We start from the raw sequence: 13303 nt of genomic DNA, 5'->3' as shown, positions 1-13303 counted from the left end.
GGGCACAGCCTCAGTAAGAGGTGTGCAGGAGGCAGCTGATTAATGTTTCTCATCGATGTTTCTGGCTCTCTATCACTCTCCCTTCCTCTCTGTAAAAAATCAATAAAATATATGTTAAAAAAAAATCCCTGCCCTAACATGTATTTATTGGGGTAGGGGACATGCAGTGAGTGAGGAAAATAAGCAATAAAAAATAAGTTAAAGTATTAATTTAAGTGAGGCAAAGGCTTTGAAACTCTGTTTAAACCAAGTATGGTTCAGAGTCTTAGAATTTAATTTACCTCAGTGCCTCTGAGAAGACTTTTAGAAACAAGATTTCAATTTGAAGAGTATTTCTTTATTTAAAAAAATATATTTTTATTGATTTCAGGGAGGAAGGGAGAGAATGACAACGATAGAAACTTCAATAATGAGAGACAATTATTGGCTGCCTCCTGAAAACCCAACTGGGGATCGAACCTGTAATCTGGGCATATACCCTGATCGGGGTTTGAACCGTGACCTCCTTGTTCATAGGTTGACACTGAACCACTGAGCAACACCAGCCAGGCCTAAATGGTATTTCTATCAGTGCAAAGAAATGCTAAAGCAACTAGTGAGAATCCCAGGCTATTGGAGACAAAGTTATTTTGACTGGGCGTGGCACAGTTTCTTCTGGTGTCTTGTAAGACGAATACTTACAAAGACTTTATGGTGTAAAAGAGCATGTGGCAGGAAAATGAAATGAAATTTGTCCTAGAAAATTTTCAGCAGTTGAAGAGGCTCTGATTTGAGGGATGCTTTTTATTATCTACTATAATAGCACCAAGAAAAAAAAAGTCTTCTGAGATGAAACTGGAAATGTGAAAAGAAAGGCAATGAGACACTTTCAGTAAATGGATGTGGACACGTGATGTGTTTCACCTGAAGGCAGGTGCAGACTGTGGGGACCTCAGAGTGGTGTCAGGAGCAGATGGAAGAGGGCTGGATGGAGGGGCCAATGTAGGTCTCTCTGTGGGGCTAACAGTTGAACTGAGACCTGCAGAATAAAGGGAGCAAAGAGCAGGAGGAAAGTAGTCCAGTTGAGGGGTATGAAGCCTGGGCAAGGACCAGCTTGGCATTTTCCGGAGCCGAGGGAAGTCAGTGAGGTGAGATTTAGCCAACCGGGATGAAGGTGACAGAAGTGAAGTTTGGAGGTGAGTGAATGTCAGATGACACAACATCTTAGAGACCCGGGAAGGGCCTTGACTTCCCCCAAAGGGCATTGGGGAAACCCACACTGAGGCTGTGGCCTCCTCTTCTGAGAAGCAAAGGATCTCTCAGTATTCTCCTCGGCTCTCTAAAAAGCCCAAACCAGTGGGGCCTTTAGTGGAACGAGAGTTGAGTCTGAGAATGGAAATGCAGATGAAATCCGTCTTTGGTACTTTCAACCCGTCATGTCCCCACACAGACCTGCATCTTCACCGCAGCCCTCCCAGCCACCTGCCAAGGACAGTGACTGTCCACATCCCCATGTGCTTGTCCTGTAAACTCACCCAGCATCTCCTGCTTCATCACCTTTTTCCGTTTGTCCCCACCCCACTCTGACTCTGTGCTTCTGGACAATGGTCAGGCTCCCAAGGACTGTTGTCCAAAGACCTGTCCACTACGGGCCTCTTCAGGTGGGAGGCCCCAGCACTGGGCATCTATAAACTGCCCTCTAACAGGACCAATATAATTTTGGAAAATGCTACTGCCTTGAACAAAACAGCCTGCATACTCTCCTTCCCACACCCTCATCAGAAAATTGGGGCCCCTCCACCCTCATAGCAAAGAAGGTGTTTCACTCTCCTTGGTAACCTAACCCATGTGCCAGGATCTTTCTGCCTGTGGCAGGGACACCCCTTTCAGGTCCCGAGGAGCAGGGTGACACAGGGCCACCCGGGAAGGCATCTCTTCCCACTCTGACCCTCTCTTCCCTGCAGGAAAGTGCTGGACCCAGAGCCGGCCATCCTGAAGCAATGCCGGGAAGCAGGGGTAAATCTGTATGTTGTGACGGACACTGTGGAGCTGCTCAACAACACTGAGCTGCAGGACCTCAGCAGCGCAAATGTCTCAGGGAAATTCTCCATCCCTCTGAATATTTGGGCCAAGGTATGAGGTGGGGACACTGATGGATAAAATAGCAAGTAGATTTAATTGTGTAGTATTACAGTTGCTTTGGTAAGGTATGAATTCTGATAAATATGAAGGGGAAGCTGCCATACTATCTACAGGTCCAGTTTTATGCTGGAAGAAATGAGGGACCCCAACTCCCAAACCTCAGTGGTTGAAGTGCACTAAATGCCGTGGCAAGCTGAGAAGAATGGATAGTAGGAGGGAGATTTAAATGCCTTCAGGCACACATAGGATTGATATAACTCACAAAACCCAACAATGGTTCTTTCAATTATGAAGTAAATTCATTTATCAGATAGTGTATATTTATAATGTGCTTTAAACATTATATGTGTGTGAGTGTGTGTGTGTGTGTGTGTGTGTGTGTGTGTCTATATATATATATAGACACACACACATATACTAGAGGCCTGGTGCATGAAATTTGTGCATCGGAATGGGGAGGTGTCCCTCAGCCCAGCTTGCATCCTCTCCATTTTGGGTTCCCTCTCACAATCCAAAACTGTTGGCTCCCAGCTGCTCGCCTGCCTGCCTTCCTGATTGCCCATAACCGCTTCTGCCTACCAGCCTGATCAACCCCTAACCACTCTCCTGCCAGTCTTATTGATGCCTAACTGCTCCCCTGCTAGCCTGTTGCTGCTCTGCTTGGGTGTTTTTTTGTGTTTTTTTTTTTCCTACCTTGTCTCCTAACTGCTGATTTGGTCCTTAGCATCTTTTCGTCTACTGTTGAAGCCTTCCATTGTAGCGTGTCATTCTTCATTTCCTTTTATTCTGACACATGTTGGTAAATTTCTCACTCAGATGTTTGAGCATCCTTATAACAATTACTCTGAATTATTTCTCGGACAAATTGCTTGTCTCAGTTTCATTTAGTTCCTTTTCTGGTGCTTTCACCTTTTCTTTCATTTAGGGGTTGTTTCTTTGTCATTTGTCCTCACATTGAAGAGTTAGAAACTCAAGAAAAAATGGAATTGTGAACTAATTTTCCCAAGGTCAGTGATTTTTGTCTTGGAGGAGGGAAATTGGAAAAAGTGAAACATTGCTCCAGTGTGAAGGATGCTTTACCATCAACTTTGGGTTTCCATTTGCTTGGGTTGGAAAACTGGCTTTTTGAGAATAGGGGACAATCCTGTGTTATCCCCTCCCTGCCATACCCCCTTCTCCCGGCCACTGTCACAGCTCTTCCCAGCCAGCTGGGTGTTAAGTGCTGGGAACTGAGTGTTGGCATGGATTGTGATGCCATTTAACAGTTTGCATATCACCTCTGGGTCATGGCTGCATCAATTTTATTTTGGTCAATCAGACAAAAGATCAATAAGAAATGGAGGCCTTGAGTAACACCATTTAGATTAATTAAGCTACATTCCCTAACAGACAGAACACGCTGTAGAGTAGCATACATGTTCTTCCCATGCACACCTAGAGCATTCTCCAGCCCTGCTCCCTATCCACCTGACCAAGTTTAAGAAGTCTGAAGTTAGACCAAAAATATATACACTAGATATATTTTCTGGCCAAAATGGAATGAAAGTAAGAGATCAATAATAAAAGGAAAAACTAACAAATTCACAAATATATGGACATTAGGAAATACATTCTTGAATCTTCTGTGGGTCAAAGAAGATATGAGGGAGATCAGAAAATATCTCTAGACAAATCAAAATGATAATAAAATACCATATTGTACATCTAAAAATGGGTGGAATTCTACTTTTTAAAAATAAAACAGAAAACAATAAGCTGAAACCTGTTTGGCTCAATGGTAGAGCGTTGGTCTGTGGACTGAAAGGTCCCAGGTTCGATTCCGGTCAGGGGCATGTATGTTGGTTGTGGGCACATCCCCAGTAGGGGGTGTGCAAGAGGTAGCTGGTCGATGTTTCTCTCTCATCGATGACGTCTCTAGCTCTATATCTCTCCCTTCCTCTGTAAAAAATCAATAAAATATATTTTAAAAACACACACAACAACAATAGATATTAAATGGAAGAGCTACATAATAACTGAAAAGCTTAACAAAATTTAAATAAACTAATAATCCATCTTGCTTTTACTAGGTGTACCAGTTAATAATGGTGAATTTCATAATCAAAGAAAACACAATCATTTCAAGAGAAACTTCAGAATGCTTTATTCAAAGTAATGTCCATCACTAGCTACACATTTCCCCCATCTTTTAGGTAATTTGTGGATTCTGTCCCAACAGAACTTTATTTGTTTTGAGGCAAACCATTCAGAGACCTAATTTTCCACTTCTTTGTATGTTTTGAAGTGCTGTTCAGAAAGTGTGTGCACCATCAATCAGAATAAGTGGTAATCTGAAGGAGCAAGGTCTGGTGAATAAGGCGGGTGGGTAAATACTTCCCAAGCAAGATCATTTAACTGTCTTTAACTGGTTTTGAAGTGTGTGATGGTACATTATCATGAAGCAAAATTACTTCGATGTGTCTTCTGGCACATTCTGGTTGTTTCACAATCAAAGCGTGGTTCAAATTGATTATTTGTTGTTTGTAGCAGTCAGTATTAATGGTTTCGCCTGGTTTAAGAAGCTCATAATACACCATGCCTTCCTGATCCCACAAAACACAGAGCATTGTCTTCTTTCTGAAGCGATTTGGCCTTGCAGTCGATGTTGATGGTTGAACTGGATCAACCCATGATTTTGTGTGTTTGGGATTCCCCAAATAAACCCACTTTTCATCGCCAGTCACAATTGGATGCAAACAAGACTTTCTTTCATGCCGTTGAAGCAACATTTTACTGATGACTTTTTGGTTTTCCATTTGTCTTTTACGTGGCACCCATTTTTCTTCCTTTAAAATATTTCCCATTGCTTGTAACTGATCAGAAATTGTTTGCTGGGCAACATTTAATCTTTCTGCAAGTTGTTTTGAGTTTGACACACATCTTCATCCAATAATGCTTGTAATTGTTGGTCTTCAAACTTTTGGATGTTCTTTGTCTTTCACATATAAATAATCACTTTTAAAGTGTTTTAACCAGCATTAACAAATATCTTGAGATGGAGCATGTTCACCGTAAGCTTCCTGAAGTATATGATAACTATTTCTTCAAAATAAAGTAACGAATTAAAACTTCCTGCAAATGCCATTTTTTTTGCCACAAAATTCGACATTTTTAAGCATAAAAATATCTATGATGTCAACACCTACAGCGAATTTGACATGTGAAGTTTTGAACCTTGTTTTCAATGCAACAAAATAGCATACATATCATATCGCATATATATCAACATATGTGTAACTCCATCTATTGAAAAAAAATCTGCATTTTAAACTAGTGTTCCTAATATAGCAAGATGTGGAGTCTTACTTGTATCCTCAAATACCTTATTGTTCTGTTCCTCTTGAACAAGGTATAAAATCATAAAGCCACACACACACACACACACACACACACACAGACACACACACACACACACACACACACACACACAGAGACATACACACACACACACACACACACACACACACACACACACACAATGTATATATATTATACCATCCCATCAGTACTTTGTTGGGTTCTCTTTTGCTTTCAATACTGCGGCAATTCTTCTTGGCATTGATTACACGAGATGTTGAAAGGTGATGCCAGGATTTGAATACCATGCTTGATGAATAGTACTGTCCAGTTCTGTGAGATTTGATGGTTGTGGAACCAGCTTCCTGATGACTCTTAACTTTGTCTCACAAATGCTCAATTGTATTGAGATCTGGTGATTGTGGGGGCCACCTAAGCAAGGTAAAGTCTCCCTCATGTTCTTGAAACCACTCCTGCACAATATAAGCACCGTGGCATGGTGCATTGTCTTGTTGGAAGAAGCCATTTCCATTGGGATATGCCATCAACATGATAGGATGAACTTGATCAGCAACGATACTTAGGTATGTTGTCCTATTTAGATGTTGTTCCACACAAATTAAAGGGCCCAATCAGGCCAGGAAAACATGCCCCAAATCATAACACTGCCCCCACTAGCTTCAATGGTTGTATTCATGCATTGGGGTGCATGCTTTCATGATGTTTCTGCAAAATTCTCACTCTGCCATCTGCGTGATGCAACTGGAAACGTGATTCATCATTCCATATGACTTTTTTCCAATGCTCGATTGTCCAATCCTTGTGTTCCTGTATGAATTGGAGATGTTTTATCTTGGTAACTCCAGACAATAAAGGCGTTTGAACAGGCCTTCAGCTTCCATATCCCATACGATGCAGTATACAGCTAATTTGCCTACAAACATCAGGTGATCATAATAATCTGGCTATATATAATGGAAACAACAGCAGACACGAAATATCTGACTTTTTTTAATATCTCATGACTCCTAATACATTTTCTTAATCTGTCATTTAAAAAAAAATTAATAAATCTTTATTTTTCAGATTATTACAATTGTTCCTCTTTGCCCCCCCTATAGCTCCCCTCCACCCAGTTCCCACCCCTCTCTCTGCTCTTACCCCTCCCCCCCACTGTCCTCATCCATAGGTGTATGACTTTTGTCCAGACTCTTCCCGCATCCCCCACACTCCTTTCCCTCTGAGAATTGTCAGTCTACTCCCTTTCTATGCCCCTGATTCTATTATATTCACCAGTTTATTCTGTTCCTCAGATTTTTTACTCACCTGATTTTTAGATTCACTTGTTGATAAATATGTATTTGTTGTTCATAATTTTAATCTTTACCTTTTTCTTCTTACTCTTCTTAAAGAATACCTTTCAGCATTTCATATAATACTGGTTGGGTGGTGATGAACTTCTTTAGCTTTTTCTTATCTATGAAGCTCTTTATCTGACCTTCAATTCTGAATGATAACTTTGCTGGGTAGAGCAATCTTGGTTGTAGGTTTTTGCCATTCATCACTTTGAATATTTCTTTCAACTCTCATCTGACCTACATAGTTTCTGCTGAGAAATCAACTGACAATCATATGGGTGCTCCCTTGTAGGTAACTGTTTTTCTCTTGCTGCTTTTAATATTCTCTCTTTGTCTTTTGCTCTTTCCATTTTAATTATTATGTGCCTTGGTGTGGTCCTCTTTAGATTTCTTTTGTTTGGGGTTCTGTACATTTCCTAGACTTGTAAGTCTATTTCTTTTACCAGGTGGGGTAAGTTTTCAGTCATTATTTCTTCAAGTAGGTTTTCAGTATTTTGCTCTCTCTCTTCTTCTGGAACCCAATAATTCTGATGTTGGTACGCTTGAAGTTGTCCTAGAGGCTCTTTACACTATCTTTATATTTTTGGATTCTTTTTTCCTTTTGTTTTTCCAGTTTGGTGTTTTTTGCTTCTTTGTATTTCAAATCTTTGACTTGATTCTTGTGATCCTCTAGTCTGCTGTTAAATCTCTGTGTAATATATTTTTATTTTAGTCAGTGTATGTTTAATTTCTAGTTGGTTCTTTTTCTTATCCTCAAGGGTCTGGCTAAATTTATTGGCCTTTTCTAGGAAATTCTTGAAAAACCTTATAACCATGGTTTTGAACTCTATATCCATAGTTTGCATCCCTCAATTTCTTTCATTTGTGATCTGTTTCTTTGTCTCTAAATTTTGGCTGCTTCCCTGAATTGATAGAGTGTCTTTGTGTGCTAGGTGTCCTATAGGGCCCAGTGGCTCAGCCTTCCCAGTTACCTGAGATGAACACTCTTGGTGCACCCCTTTGTGGGCTGTGTGCACAGTCTTGTTGTAGTTAAGCCTTGATTGTTGTTGGTATCACTGGAGGAATTGACCTCCAGGCCAATTGGCTATGAGTATCAGCTGTGTCTACACTGGGAAAACTTCTGTGCTGGGGACACCCTTATGAGACAAGACTTGCAAAAGCCTCTGTGCTCAACTTGGATGGGGCAGTCTCAGGGTGGAATAGATAGCATTGGCTTCCCCTCAGCCCCACCCTAAGAGACCCCTGGGTCTCAGTGTCCCTTGGTAATCTCTGCAAGCACCTCTGAGAGAAAACTGCCCTCGAGTTTCACCTGCTGCCTGACAGTCCAGTTTCTCCCCAAATATGTCAGAGTCTCGCCTGTAACTAGAGTTCAGTGCAGTTGGGAGCTTTTGTTTCCCTCCTGCTTGAGAAAGTGGGCAACTGAGTGCTATCAGGAACTTGGTTTGGATGATTCAGTGAAATCAGGAACTAGATTTGGATGATGCCCTTGCCCTGTAAGGAAGACTAGAAGAGGCTTTAGTTGGGTATTATCCTTTTGTCAATTGCTTCAACACCTATAAAGAGTAGGAAAACAAAAGCCTCATTATCAACAAGAGGAAGTGACTAGATAAACTTGAATATATAAAAATATAATTATTTTTGCCTTATGCAGTTCCTCTGAGTCTCAGTGTACTTTTCTCTTTCCTGACAGTCCAGTTTCACCCCATATGAGTTTGGATTCCCAGAGTCTCGCCCAGAACTGGAGTTCAGTGCAATCAGGAGCTTTTGTCTTACTCCACTTGAGAAAGCCAGCAGTGTACTCAGTTACCAGTCCTCTCCACACGCATGCGCCTCCGTACTTCAGCCTTTTGCAGCTCCTCTGAGTTCAATATGCTTTTCTCTTTCCTTCTAGTTATAGAATTTCCACTCAGCCAGCTTTCCTGTGATTCTGGATGATGTCTGTTTTGTCCTTTAGTTGTAATTTTGAAATTGTTGTGCAAGGCAGCAGTTTAGGTGTTTATTTATGCTGCCATCTTGGTTTCTCCTTATCTGTTATTTTCTGTAGTTTGAATTCATAGGCCCTGCATGTGATTTGGTGTTTGACATTAATTTGGAGGAAAATCCTCATTTATTATTGCTTTAAATATTTTTTTTCTGTTCATTTCTCTCTTTACCTTATATTCTCATTACATGTATGTTGCAGCTTTTCTATCTGTAACACAGTTGTTGGATATTATGTTTCATTTTTAAGTCATTTTCTCTCTGCATTGTAGTTTTGAGATTTCCTCAAGTGCAGAAGTTTTCTCTCACTTGTGTCCAGTCTACTAGTGAGACAAACAAAAGATTTCTTTATTTCTGTTGCAGTATTTTTATCTCTCTGGCATTTCTCTTTAACTTTTTCTTAGACTTCCCATTTTTCTGCTTACATTAATCATCTGCTCTTGCATTATGTCTATGTTTTTCCATTAGATCTCTTAGCAAATTACTCACAGTGGTTTACAATTCTGACCTAAGAATTTCAACCTCCATGTTATAGTTGAGTCTGATTATCAGCTTGCTCTGTCTTCAAACTGTTGTTTGTTAATTTGAATATGCCTTGTCATTTTTGTTTTTGAAAAGTTGAACATGATACATGTGATAAAAGGAACTCTGGCAAATCAGCCTTTTGTGATATGGAGGTAAGATGTATGAGACGAGAAATACTCTATAGTCCTATGGATGGGTCCCAGCATTTGTTTTTTAGTGAGCCTGTGCTCCTGCACTATGAACTCACAAGAGCTTCTCAGTGCTCTCTCACCTCTTGGATGTGGCAGGAGGGTAGAGGAAACTAGATTTGGATGATGCCCTTGCCCTGTAAGGAAGACTAGAAGAGGCTTTAGTTGGGTATTATCCTTTTGTCAATTGCTTCGACACCTATAAAGGGTAGGAAAACGAAAGCCTCATTATCAACAAGAGGAAGTGACTAGATATACTTGAATATATAAAAATATAATCATTGCAGTATCAACATGAAGTTGAGCATGAAGGTAAATATGGATGAAATAAGGACAAAAGAGCAGGCTCTAGAAACCAGGAGTAGAGAGGACAAGGGCAGGGTGCCACTGATCCATTTTCTCATGAGCTTTCTAGATGTATTTGACTTTTAAACAACATGCATGTACGATGGTGCTTCCTGGCTTCTGTTCCCAGGGTGAAGGACAGGGAGGGGGTAGCAAAGTGAGAGAGAAGAAGCTGATTGTGCCCAAGGGCTCCGTGCTGGCCTATAGGAGGAAGCAGCTGGTTTTCAACAACAAAGGCTGGGGTAAGTAGAGGCTAAAGGAGGCGGGTGGGTTGTGGGGCCTGCTTCTCCTGGGAAGAGAAGTGAGAAGGGGAGATCATCATCAGGCAACCTTAGCTTCTGTACCTGTTCAGAGAGAGAGAAGCAGCATTTCCCAGCTGTCCAGGGCACACATCACCGCTAACCATAGTCACCTCCAATCAAAATCCCACTGAATTGTTCTCAGAGGCAGAGACAGTATCCTACATGGAGAGAGACAGAAGGAGTGTGTTTAGCCCTGGGCAAGGCATTATCCTACTCCCACCCATCTCTATTCAAGATCCTCCACTATCAGCCGTTCACATGGGGTGAAGGGGGGCACGGAGACCTCCAAGGTTACCCATACCCCCCATGGCAAAGCCTGTAACATATTGGCACAATCAGGAACAAAACTGCAAATGAAGTGTCCTGTCATGCAGAATTGTATCTGCATCTCTCTCTCCCTCACCTGCCTCAAAATGCACAGATGCCCAATACCCATGGGCTCTGACTTCACATGGGAGAACCATTTGGAAACAACTATAAACCAGGATTCAATAGCGGATGCTATGAATACAACCAGCTCAGTATCCTTGACCTCTCCCTGCCCAAATGTGGAGTCCCAGGGAGAGGTCAGCCTGATAAAGGTAGGGTCCAGCTCTTCAGAGATCAGGTGCTGAATTCATCATATAGAACTCCCCCCCCCCACACACACACATTCACACACACACACACACACACACACACTGGCACACTTATGCACATGCACGCACAGCTATCTACAGAGTCCACCCTGCAACATCTGGTGACTGTAGGTCCTGCAGTCATTGACCTCCTGTCAGTGGAAATAGATGGAAAGAGTATGAGGTCTCCAGTCTTATGGGGTCAGTGGCTGAACTGAAACTTCAAAACTATGTTTTCTAAGTGTTGACAAGTGTGAACAAAATGGAAATGGACTTTGAAGGCTAGCTCATAGCAGTGTCTGCAAGTCATGTCCTGCTCATGGGGCTTGTCTGTCTCTACAGTTCAGGCCTAAGGGTGGCTACAAGGAACCTTTATAAAGAATGGCCAAGTGCAGGGAGCATTGCACTTCCCTGAGCTAATTCCATCCTCCTGACACTCCATAGAGTAAACTAATGTGAAGAAGAGTTCAAGAACTTGCCATAACACTTGCTTTGTGACTTTGAAGAAACCCAGAATTCCTCTGCCCCCCAAATTATCTATGAAATGGAATTGAGACACTGTCTCTAGAGCTGATGGCGATAAATGTGTGATAAGGTGGCTGAGCCAAATATATCTTTCCTCTCTCCAATTCACCTGGAACATTCACCACACATAAACACTTATAACCCCTTTCTCAGGCATGTCCCTCTTCCCACCCAGTGTCCTCCTCACAGACAAGTTCCATAAAGAAGCTTCTGCACTGGGCTCATTGCCTCCTTAGTGTTTATGCCTCATCCCACTGCAGTCTGTCCTCAAGGGAATTTCCTCACCCCATTATCAATGACCACACATTTGATTATTCCTGCCTTGGACTCTCTTCTCCCTGGATACTGCATCACCATGGCCTATGGGATCTCTATAATAAGACTGCTTTCCCTCTGTCTCCTTCCTTCATGGGCTCCTGGCCCTTGTCAAACACATCAATATGATTTTTAGGCAAGGTTCATAACTATGAACATTTCTCTATGTAAGATGTGAAACCACCCAGGAGACTGGCTGGAAGGGAGTAGACATGTAATGGGGGAGCCTCTGGGAGAGGGAGACAAAGAGCAGGAAGGAGGCGATGTCCTTTCCATGGAAATGGCCGATCTCCAATGTGAGACCAGAGTGGGTAACCAATCCCCAGGTGCCTATTGAAAAGGCAGGTTCCAACTTACTTTTCAGAGAGCCTGATGCAGAAGATATGGAGTGAGGTGAGGGACTCTGAGTTTCCACAATGCCCCAGGTGATTCTGATGCTAAAGGTCCCCATGGCACTCTGAGCAGAGCTGCCACACCTGGCCCGGAGGAGGCAGTGTGGGGGCTGCAGGTGCGGGGATGTGAGAGGCTCCAGCAGGGATAGCTTTGGCTTAGCTGACCTGGCTTCTTTCTACCCAGACATTCGCCACATCGCAGATGATGATGAGGAGAAAACCTTTCCAGGAGGTGAGTTGGTCAGGTTCTTTGCTTTGACCTCAGGCCGTGTTGAGCCCTTGACACTCTTTGGACCCAGACACACCCTCCTGGGGCTGAGCCCCAAAAAACACAGAGGAAACCTTCCACAGCCAGCTCCTCCTTGCATCTCCTTTTATCCCTGCTGTGAAGCACACTGGCCCTGGTCACAGGAGAGTCCCTTGTATTTTTGAGTACTAGGGTAAGTGTGTATGTGTGTGTGTTGGTGGGGGTGAGTGTGTGCGGTAGTGTTGGGGAGTGGAGAATGAGTCTTTCCAATGGAATGGCAGTAGGAATTCCACTTCACAAGTGAGCAGGTGACTTTAGCGCCAGAACGGGGGACGTGATCCCTCCACAAGGCCCATTTTTACTATTGAAACCTAACATGATGGCCTTGCTGTCCTCTTCTGAGTCCCTGGGCTCTGGCTTTCTGGGCAAATGAAAGGGGTGGATGGAAATGAGGGCTTTGGGGAGTAGGGGGCAGAATGTAGTCAAATGTACATCTACAGAGACTAACTTTTGGGTGTAATTTTATTTCTGTTCTAGGTCAAGGGAGATTATCGTCTTCAATGGGTGAGTACATGTTGGCTGGGGTGGGGAAGGTCCTCTTGGTACTCATCTGGTGAGCAGGGCAGATTAGCTCTCTCTTTGGCACCATAGCCCGGGGTCTGGCCATAGTTCCTGTAAGCTGGAATGGGTAAGGATGGATCGGGAAAGGTCAGTACAGGTAGGAACGTTGGAGGGATGGACTGGCATGAAGCAGAAAGAGGTTAGGCCAGAGATTGGTGGCAGTAGAGGACAGAAGGCTTGGAAATGACTCTAAAGCAAATTTGGTGGATGAGAGAGGGAGAGGGCCAAGGGCATTCTTGTTCTAGAAAGAATCCAGGAACATTTTTACTAGGAGTTTGTTGAAGAAAATCTGAAGCCTGCTTGGTAGGGAAGTCTCAATCTCAAGTCCCATATTGGAGGTTTCAAAGCAATGCAGAAAACTGAGTTTTACATCCAAATTATACTTCCCTTAGCCCCAGTTTCCTTCCTACTTTCCTTCCTTTCTCTCCTTT

General features: G+C 42.7%; 1 protein-coding gene across 1 annotated transcript in view; it reads left to right on the top strand.

Moving 5' to 3' along the window:
* The window catches only part of LOC311611810 (gasdermin-C-like), a gene marked incomplete at its 5' end in the record, with an annotated part of 38009 nt that overhangs the window by 1220 nt on the left and 23486 nt on the right, over positions 1 to 13303 (top strand). The window contains 3 exons of the mRNA XM_084864289.1: positions 1944 to 2112; positions 9984 to 10095; positions 12189 to 12244. Of these exons, the coding sequence (XP_084720415.1) occupies positions 1944 to 2112; positions 9984 to 10095; positions 12189 to 12244 (337 nt within the window). The remainder of the gene's footprint in view (positions 1 to 1943; positions 2113 to 9983; positions 10096 to 12188; positions 12245 to 13303) is intronic.

Source organism: Pipistrellus hanaki (genome assembly GCF_964339955.1).
Source record: "Pipistrellus hanaki genome assembly, chromosome: 17".
In the NCBI taxonomy this organism is placed as follows: Eukaryota; Metazoa; Chordata; class Mammalia; order Chiroptera; family Vespertilionidae; genus Pipistrellus; species Pipistrellus hanaki.
This window is presented reverse-complemented; position numbering and strand designations above follow the sequence as displayed.